Below are 9,962 nucleotides of genomic sequence, written 5' to 3'. Positions count from 1 at the left end.
TTCATAAAAATAATTATATATCTAATATCATATATTGCAGTATTCAATTAATTACCGTCAAATAAACAAAACTAATAAATTATGATCTCTTCAGTCTCCACCACCTAAAAAATAAAGTAAAACAAAACCTTTTATATGCATAACTACTAATTAAATGTTAATTATTGAATAGCTTTATAGCACCACCTAAACAGATGCTACTTAAATTTGACACAAGTCCACCACTTAAATTAACCTAAGCAACTTAAAAATAGTAGGTTTCAATATTAAAGGGGTCTAAAGTCTAAACTCTAAACAGAGTTCTACCAAAAAAAAAAGTCTAAACGGGGTAAATACATACGTCCAAGTGATGTTTTGACTTTTGAGAGTATCTAATAATTCCTCAATTATTTACCCTAAATCAAATTGGTCATCTTCGTATGAACGGGTTGACTTTCTCAACGAGCTCACATCCCATTTTTACTTTTGTCTTTGATTAAAGCCTGGCTTTGGAAAATGAATTTGTTATTCTGAGATGAGGTGTTCCTTGTAACAGAAAATAAGGTTATCCAATTCGAAACCCACGGAAGGTAAGGGGTTTGTATCCTAAATTTGTGTACCGAGTCAGCAAAGTTGAAAACTTTTCTGTCATCCGAAATGACCCACCAACCCTCTTTTTCTCAATCTGTTGTTGCTGACAGCGCAGCCTTTGCCCCAAACTCAAGGCTCCTTCCTTATCCCCCTCCGTCACAGATATAGAAGAAGAAGAAGGTGGAGGGGTTCGCTGCTATTGCTATGGCCTAACATCAATAAAAAGCTTCTAGTTTTGGCGATTCTCACACACGCTCGCTCGAACTCATGGGTCTCGTGTTTTGCTCCCTCTCCAAATTCTTATTATGCGCCATTTCTGGAGCTCTCACGCTGTGTTTTGCCGTAGGTAATGATCAACAGCAATGTATACATGGTTGTTTTTCTTAATTTCATTTGCCGATAAATGATTGATTAAAGCTGGTTTACGTGCCTCAAAAAGTTTTGTTTTTGCATGGTGGGGCTTGAATAAAATTGAAAGAAGAAGAAAAAGAGAGGGAAAAGGGAGAGAAAAAAAAAAGGAAGGAGGGGGGTGTTAAGGTTAAACCCTTTTTCCGGGTTTTGTTTGACCAAAAATTAGGAGATTTTAATTGGATTTGCTTTTGATTTTGGAAAAGAATCAGAATTTTTCCCCCAACCTCTCTTTTGTCTTATGGAAACTCGAATAGGAAAGGAATAAATTGTGTGCAAAAGTCAATTTGTTTTGGGGCTTTTATGAATGAATGAATTGATGGCAGATTGGCAGTGTAATTTCTGAATTCAGATTAGTTTGATGATTGTTGGTGTAGATGCTTTTGTATGGTAAAGTTTGTGAATTTGAGCGTCTAGGGGTTTTTACTGTTTTTACCTTATAGCAGTAGCCACTCTTTTTAAGTGTTCTCATCTGGGTGTGAGGTTTGTTTCTATATTGGTGTCATGTCTTGTGTTTCTGACTTGCAGCTGGAGCCCTTACCGGAGCTATAGCTGGTGCTTTAGCTGCTAAGGCAACTCACAGTGGTTTGCTGCGGGGAGCTTCATTGGGCGCTGTTGCTGGGGCTATACTCTCGGTGGAAATCTTGGAAGCTTCCCGTGCATATTGGTGCATGGAGCAAACTGGCTCACGGGGCACGTCATCTATGGTTGGTACTCATTCCTCTCAATTTTCCTTGGTTTGAAGTGATATATGTTTGTAACTTGGCAAAACTATGGGGGAAAACATGGCTAACTTTTAGTTTCAAATGTCTTTGTATGGGATATAGATGCTCTTTTTACTTGGTTGTGCTTGGCTGTTAAGTAGCATCTGATATTTGTAATAGTATGCTTTGTTTAATTCCTTGTCTTAAAAAATGCAGGCAGATTTCATAGAGGAACTTGTTCGTGCTAGGCTTATAGAGGAATCAATTTCACCTGACATTTTAACTGCTTACAATTTGCAGGTAATTTTTTTGTTTCTGTTTCCTCTTCCTTCCCCGTTGTCTGTTATCTGTGTCCATCTCCTCATGCCTTCTAAAAGTGATGACTCTTAGCTATTTTAATGTGAATGCGCACTACCTTCAATTGGTTTTTCACATTTTGAACTAATAGCACGTCACATATCATATACGAATCCAAAATTAACAAAACAGAGAAAGTTTCACCATGTAATTAGTAAGAAAGTAACAATGCAAATCTGAATTTATGGAACGTGAAGATATATTTGATTATTTATCCAGACAGTTACAACATATAGTATGACAAACAAAACAATTTGACATCCCATAAGCTTGTTTCCACAATTGGAAACATTTGTAAGAGGTATAATCAAACATGGTCTGGTACCCTGGTTAATCAAATTATCCATACAAGGATTTTGTTTTCATTTATCTGACATAAGAGAATTTAGAAGTGGTAGGAGACTTTGGACTAGAAATTTCACATTCAACAACTGTTCCTGGAATATTCAGTTTGTTCATTCCAATCCAAATATAATAGTTATCATTGGATGATTGTTCCTTAGTTGAACATAGTTGATTCGGCCAATCATATGATTCCCAATTGAAGTTAAGACTTTAGAAGTAAAATATGAAAATGTTGGACATCAAGACCAATCCTTGGTCTCCCATGCTACCAGTAGTTTTTTATCTTGATTATTCTGTAGAACTCATATTGATCATTTTATATTTTTATTTACTTACGCACGAGTACAATAAACTTTCAAAATTCTGTGTGTTGATTCTGTATGCTATACTACTTCCACATGTTTACTGCTTACAAACTTTCATTGATTAGTAGTCTGTATGAGTATGAGCATAGCTAGTTTCTAATGTATGGTTATTTTCTATAGTTTGAACAGGTTGCCCATGGTAATAGAGGCTACGATGAGATTCACGATGTTAATAATGTAGTAGCATCAAGAGGAATGACAAAGGATTCATTGAACAAGTTACCACAACATGTCATCTTGAAGGACATGAAGGCAGAGGATACCTGCTGTGCAATATGTTTACAGGTGATGTTCTTTCTGAGCCAATGTTTAAATATCCTGATCCCTTTTCTTCATGAATTCTTGTATAGCCACAAAGAAGCATTTGATGTTGGTAGTGTAGTGACCCTAACAATGAGAGGTGAAATTTACAGGACATTGTTGTAGGAGAAACTGCAAGAAGCTTACCACGTTGTCGTCATACATTTCACTTGACATGTGTGGACAGATGGCTAGTCAAGAATCACTCTTGTCCTGTTTGCAGACGAACCGTGTAGTCATACTTTGTTCCTTGGCCGTTTAGGGGTTAAATCTTTTGAGAATTTGAACAGAACATAACCTTGTTTATATGCTCATTTCTATCATTGATTCAATTGCTCTAGAAAAACGAGGTTAAAATGATACACCATCAAATGATAGACATGTGAACATATTCAGAGAAGATACAAATCCGTTTTTGTTATTTGAAAAGGGGCTATTGTACAGTTGCCCTCTCTCAGTTTGTATGTATCATTGTGTAATGCAATTCAATATATAGTTTAATGTAAATAACAAAATATTGGAACCTAGACTAAACATGGATGTGGAGAAGTTCCACATTAAATAATCATGAACATTGTCTGAAAAGTACAAAACTACAAACTCAGAAAAACCAATCTGTGGTAATAAGGTCGAGATCTTTTCACTCAGACCATAAGTCTTGTGTTGAATATGTATCTGTCAAATACAAGCAGTAATTTGAATCACTGAGTATAAGTGTGTAACATTATTATTATACAATGATTTTTCACAATGAAACTAGCTCCCAAACAATCCCCGCCACTATTTTACTTGATTATTTCTTATGCTGGCAGTAAATTTTGATCTTCAACCACCGAAGGCAAAACTTAATTGAAGACATCTATACAGGGCAAACAGCTAGCAGCATTGATGCATAAAATGAATAGGACACCATGGAAGCACTTCACACAGCAACTGGTTCAGGTCTTTTGCTGGCTTTGATACCTCTTATAGCTGCAAGGGATTGCAATCAAGCAAAGTATTCAAAAATCACATTTTCCAAGCATAGCAACATATGCCAAACCATATATCAGAAATTAATAATTGTTTACCTTCAGCATAATCTTTAGCTCCAAACACAGCAGAACCAGCAACGAGAGCATTAGCTCCAGCTTCAATCACCTGCCAAGCAAGATTAAACTCAATTGGATCTTGCAATTTAAAAGGATCTCTGGTTTCTATACCCTGTAGAGCATCTGAATTTGATGAATAAACAAGTATGCGCTTCCCTCATTTCTTTATAGTAAAATACACTATGGAAATGTTGCGATTTGCATGACTAAATACACTTGAAATAAGCAATAATTCCCCAATTCACCATAAACAAGACTTGTTACAGATCAGTCTAAATTATAGATGGATGGAAGATATTATTTATAAGGCACCTTGTAAGCATTTGCAGGACCAACACCACCATCCACTTCAATCCATGGATTTACACCCTGGTAAGAACGAGAGGTAGAAAAAATGCATTTAGAGTTTATGTAAGACACAGAAAGTTGAAAGGAAAGAACAAAATAATACACAAACACACGATGAAATGATTGCATCATGTACCTTCTCCACACACAATCTTCTCAAATCAGCAATTTTCTTTACTTGGCTCTCGATAAAACTCGGAATGCAGAAATTCAATATGTTGTGAAAGAAGTTTTTTTTGCTCTTTATTACTTCCTTAATTAGGAAACAAAATGTCCATGTATTTTTCATGAATAGTTAAAATTAATAAGTAAATAAACTGAGTTTCCTGTTATATCTACAGAACTGCTCAAAATGTACCCTTTTGGCCAAGAGAACTACACAAGTACACATATAGCAGAATGATATGCTCACTTCAATTAGAACTCCAATTTACTGATAAGCTTCAGCAACATTTTGTTCTATACCAAGCCTATTATGAAGGTTGGTATGGGCCAGTGGCTAGGCTTTAATAAGCCACATATAGCATACTGAGAACTAATCATTATTAATGTTCTTATTATATAGCTAAAATATAGGGGGGAAACATGGGGAATCAAGTGCTCACCATCGAGAACATATTCTATTGCACTTAGTGGGGTAGCAGGGTTTAGGACAACTCCAGCTTTAGCTCCCAGGCTTTTCACCTATATCAAAAGAGTGTAATCATATATATTTGAACTGAAAAGCTAAGAGGGGAGTGGAAAACTTTCTAGTTCTGTCTTAAAAACATTTTTTCTCATCTCATATATGTTGTTCATAGCCTGAAACCAAGAAACCAATACTCTTCAAAATCATAAACTCAACAGTGAGGCCTCAAATTTCATGCTACAGAGCATATATAGCTTCTGGAAAAGGAAAACTCCTGAGAAAAAACAAGGTGGCTTAACTCGAAAATTAATTTAGATACTTAATTGATATTAAGAGGCTAAGCATACCTCATCAGAAATAAGTAGATAGCTTCATATAAGTCTGGCCATATACAAAAAGAGACCAATGGCTTCTACTGCATTTTACCATAACCTAAATAATAGTTGATTACTTACCCACACCAACAAATAAATGGATAAAAAAGAGAGATGTTGTAAAGTAATTTTACCATTGGGTGTTCATTGAAATATTAAAACATTTTAGGAAATGCTGAGTTTTAGGATTTCCTCCACTTTCGTTTTAGGAAATGCTGAGCTCATTCTAAGGTTTAATCCTCCTTCACAAATTTCCTTGAGGCTTTTGTGAACTCTTTCCATCCATATAATAGAACAGAAATATACGTACTAATGTAAGTAGACATGGCATTATCTCTACAGGTTAATCATATTGGTTAAGTTCTAATCAAGTTAATCCCCTTTGTATCAACTTTCAGTTGAAACAATATTAGTTAAGAAGTATACAGATCAAGAGGAAACCTTACTTGATTAACTGTCCGATGCAAATGAATGGTGGAAGATTGCTCACAGTGGATACTGACTATGTCAGCTCCTGCCTTGATAAAATCTGGCACCCGCTGTTCAGGTTCTACAATCATCTGCAGTGCTTTAACAATAGTCAGAAAAAGTACATACAACATTAAGTCATCTAAATGCAAAATATGTATAACGATGAGTACCAGGTGCACATCCAGAGGAAGATCAGTCACTGGGCGTAATGCATCAACCACAAGAGGTCCAATTGTAATGTTTGGAACAAAACGACCATCCATTACATCAACATGAATCCAATCACAACCAGCTAACTCCACTGCTTTCACCTAGACATGTTAAGGAACAAACTTCAAGAATCATAACTGCTGAAAATCAGGAAACATGGTAAGAGTGATTTGCTAACTAAAAGACATAGCTACTAATATTCGCAAACTTGGTAAATGGATTATGATTAATATATTAAACATTGTCAAAAACTGTTGTCTTTTGACTGATAATCTTCTTGTTTAGTAGCCAAACCAAAATATTGGATATTGAATACAGAATATAACGCATATTATAGAACCTGCTCTCCCAATTTCGAAAAGTTGGCAGAAAGAATTGACGGAGAAACAATGATGTCACTCTTTGAAAACTTGTCCACACGAGACGAAGCCTTCACTATGGTTGAAAATCTCCTCCTGAACTCACAAGACAGCAATTAACAAATCAGGATTAAAGCAGAGCACATTATCCCTTCAAGAAGCACTACACACTGCATAAATATATTGACTTTAGGGGAAATAGTTTCATCAGAAGGTAGCAATTTCTTTATCCTGTTATTGTGAATAAGACTATCAAACCTCATGCATTGGCAATAGGCCAGTGTCAAATCTAATAGCAAGGTTGCAAATTAACAGAATCATCAATTATCTGACTTCTAAAACAGCATAAAAGGTTGTTAGTTCTTGCTCCCCTTTCAAATGCCTACAGTTGATTACATATAAGATCTAACAAAAACCAGCATAAGAATGTGACAACACTTGCATGATGGTAACATTCTCAAGGTATCACGATAGACACCCTAAAGGTGTTACAGAATTGAACTGATTTCAATCATAATAAAGACTTTCAGATTTCCACAGAAAAATTCATACAAAAATTTTCAGATTTCAATAGATTTGCTTCCAATGAACACAGAATTCAGTGAAAATAATAAAATAAAAAAAAAAAACTCGTGACTTTATCTTGCTTAAAAGCGAACAAAAAGGAAGGAATATACCTAGAGAAAGTGAGGGAAGGTGGTTGGGAAAGAGAGGTTTTAGAAAGATTGATTCCATTGATTTGGGATTGGAGGGTTGATGAACACAAGGAGGTAGCAGCCATCTTCGAAGTTTGAACCTCTTGGGATGTTTCAGTCTCTGGTGTGTGAAGTATGGTATGAAAAATATCCCCAAAAAATAAAAGAATATATATAGTGGGAAAATCGTGTGGATGACACGTGGTGTGTTGGTGGGGATTTGCTTATCGGAAATGGTTGGCGCTCTGCTCCTCACATACCATCGCGTCGTTGCTGACCTCAAAACGAAGGGAAGAGAGGACAGAGACAAGCAGCATACACACAAGGGGCATTTTAGGTTTTTCATGCCTACCCGTCGTTTATTTTATTTTAATTGACTTTTTTCAAGGAAGACAATGCTATAATACCTTGGATGCTTATCCCAATCACTCTTATTAACCATTTTATCGAGTGAGATTGAAGGGTTCAAGCAAAATTTGGTATTATAATATGGAGTCTTTTTTCCACTATAAGAATTTTCCGTGAATCCTATCCATGCCATTTTCTGATGAGCAGGATCCTCAGAGCATACTTTATGGTACTGGATGAGGAAGAAGGAAATAACACTAGCTAAGCTCTTAGAGAAAGAAGAAAAATTTAGAACATTTTATAAGATAAAAAGAGTGGATATATTACAATATTCATTGAAATCTAATTACAACTGGGGTGAGCTCCTCCTTTTATAGAGGTCTCTATATAGCAACAATATCTTACAGAATCTAAACAAACTTATCATACAATGCCAGTTGGAGGATAAGGATAAACCTTATCTCTTTCTGGTTTTTCTTAGATAGGTGACAGAGGTCACTTTATTTTAGTGCACTCAATAATTATACATACTGGGAACATTGTTTTAATAAAGGGACAGCTTGAAATAGTCTTCTAGAAGGGTCCCATCACCATCTGAGAAGGATGATGTCTCATTAGAGGCCAAATTGACTGCTCTAAGATCCATATCCGGGTCTTGTAGATAAGTAAACAGGTCTTCCATGTTTCCTTCATTAGGATCTTGGGCATCTTTCAGATATGGGTTATATGGGTTATATGGGTTATATGATTGGGTTTGGTGGTAAGGCATATATTCTTCCACTTAGATCTTTAGAATTCAGATCTTCCTCAGAATTTCTGTTTGGAATATGTCTAGACGTACTAGGCTGGTCTCTTGAAGCATATAAAGAGTATTGTCCAAATTGATTAATTATTCCTGAAGTTATGAATCTGGATTGGAACTCTTGGAGAGTTATTGGCGGAACATCTGTTTGAAATGGGAATCCTTCAACTGCATCTCTTTCTCCATATAGTTTAGGTTGCCAAAGTTGACAGAGGTATTTGGCCAAGGCATTTAGGACTGTCTTTTCATCCGTGAGCCATATGGTAGAGTATCCAACAATATCGACCATGTTCATGGTGTGTGGGTCTCCTCCAGTAAAATAATTCCTCTGTAAGGTGACAAAACAATAGAATTTTCGTTTTGCTTGAGAAGATTTATCCCACAGTTGGTACCGGTCAAGCATGTTATATAACATTCCTCTCCATGCATCAAGTGGGGCATACATAGAAAATAACCTGACTATATGGGATTGTGCTTGAGTGCGATTACACAGGATATGGTATACAGGGAAGATTGGCACTATGATGGCACATGTATATATGAAAGACAGAACCCAAATATACCACATCATTTCCTCTGGTATAGGTCCTTGGATTATTGGTATAGTGCAAAAAGAGATATTCATGTTGAAGTATTTTGGGTTCGGATGGATTTGGGTTATGATAAGGAGCTGATGTAGCCAGTAGAACAAGGTTTGTCTGGCTAGACAATCTATTTGAAATTTTGTCTGGGGTCTTGCTTTGAGAGGAAAAGGACCAATCTTTCTTCTGTATGGGCTTCTGTGGAGCGAACAATCAGGAAAGGAATGGTGTATGAAGGATTGTGCGTACTCATAGTACAAATGTAATGGATTGGTTTTGGGATTGGTTTTTTGGTAGGTCTGGATAGAAAATCAGCAAGTGTGTTTTAATGTCCCTTTATGTGTCTCACTTCAAATTTATAGCGAGAGAATCAGTCTTTTCACCGCAAGAGTTGTGAGTCTGGCAGGATATTTTTCTTGATTTGCAGCATTAATGGAAAAGACATGTTATCCATTTCCACAGTGAAATGATAAGAACTGAGGTGAAAATTGAATTTTTCTATCCCTCGTTTAACGGCAAGAATCTCTTTGTAAATGGCATGGTAATGTCTTTAAGATTCTTTGAATTGTTCACTAGCATGTGCACAGTAGTGTCTTGTCCCATCAATTTCTTCAAGTAGCACAGCTCCCCAAAATTCATCACTAGCATCTGTCTGCAATATTCTTTTTCCCGTGTTGGGAATCTTTAAAGGAGGGGGGTCTTGTGCTATCTTCTTCAGGGTTTTGACAGCTGTGGTTTGCTCAAGTCCTCATGGTGGGGCTTCTTTTTCAGGAGTTTTGATAGCTGGCTGGTGTGTCTGGTCACATCTAGGATAAAGTCTCTGATGTAGTTTACAATTTTCAAGAATTATTGGACTTGTTTGACCATCATGTTTTCATCAGGGAAGTGGATTAATTCTTTGGCAATATGATCTCCTGGTTGAAAGAATCCATCTTCGAAGACCATCCCGAGGAACTCAATTTTTGTTTTAGCAAGAGAGCTCTTCTTTGATGATAGCATGATTCCC

General features: G+C 36.3%; 2 protein-coding genes across 3 annotated transcripts; one reads left to right on the top strand and one right to left on the bottom strand.

The window, feature by feature from the left end:
• LOC107633013 (NEP1-interacting protein-like 2) lies at positions 383-3,576 on the top strand. Of its 2 annotated transcripts, none has more exons than XM_016336660.2 (6): positions 383-569; positions 686-916; positions 1,507-1,685; positions 1,899-1,982; positions 2,870-3,034; positions 3,163-3,576. In XM_016336660.2, exons 2-6 carry the CDS (start codon positions 838-840, stop codon positions 3,283-3,285), a joined length of 630 nt encoding a protein of 209 aa, XP_016192146.1. In that variant the 5' UTR covers positions 383-569; positions 686-837; the 3' UTR covers positions 3,286-3,576. The 2 variants fall into 2 exon arrangements, with proteins under 2 accessions (XP_016192146.1, XP_016192142.1); XM_016336656.2 differs by having other exon boundaries at positions 681-916.
• LOC107633030 (ribulose-phosphate 3-epimerase, chloroplastic) lies at positions 3,580-7,566 on the bottom strand. The gene is made up of 9 exons (XM_016336667.2): positions 7,208-7,566; positions 6,512-6,626; positions 6,132-6,272; positions 5,937-6,050; positions 5,094-5,172; positions 4,625-4,737; positions 4,453-4,509; positions 4,120-4,189; positions 3,580-4,021 (listed from the first exon to the last, which is right to left on the bottom strand). Exons 1-9 carry the CDS (start codon positions 7,309-7,311, stop codon positions 3,972-3,974), a joined length of 843 nt encoding a protein of 280 aa, XP_016192153.1. The 5' UTR covers positions 7,312-7,566; the 3' UTR covers positions 3,580-3,971.

This window comes from Arachis ipaensis, chromosome B01 (genome assembly GCF_000816755.2).
Source record: "Arachis ipaensis cultivar K30076 chromosome B01, Araip1.1, whole genome shotgun sequence".
Taxonomy (NCBI): Eukaryota; Viridiplantae; Streptophyta; class Magnoliopsida; order Fabales; family Fabaceae; genus Arachis; species Arachis ipaensis.
Note: the sequence above shows the minus strand (reverse complement) of the source record. Positions and strands in the feature narration are given on the sequence as shown.

What these genes read in the sequence shown, in the direction of transcription:
- LOC107633030 (XM_016336667.2), bottom strand. Translation starts at nt 7,311, where the DNA reads ATGGCTGCTACCTCCTTGTGTTCATCAACCCTCCAATCCCAAATCAAT. An exon ending in GTCCTGCAAATGCTTACAAG is followed by an intron (nt 4,190 to 4,452) that starts GTGCCTTATAAA and finishes CTTGCTTGGCAG; the next exon opens with GTGATTGAAGCTGGAGCTAA. An exon ending in AGCTAAAGATTATGCTGAAG is followed by an intron (nt 4,022 to 4,119) that starts GTAAACAATTAT and finishes AATCCCTTGCAG; the next exon opens with CTATAAGAGGTATCAAAGCC.
- LOC107633013 (XM_016336660.2), top strand. Translation starts at nt 838, where the DNA reads ATGGGTCTCGTGTTTTGCTCCCTCTCCAAATTCTTATTATGCGCCATT. An exon ending in CACGCTGTGTTTTGCCGTAG is followed by an intron (nt 917 to 1,506) that starts GTAATGATCAAC and finishes TCTGACTTGCAG; the next exon opens with CTGGAGCCCTTACCGGAGCT. An exon ending in CACGGGGCACGTCATCTATG is followed by an intron (nt 1,686 to 1,898) that starts GTTGGTACTCAT and finishes TAAAAAATGCAG; the next exon opens with GCAGATTTCATAGAGGAACT.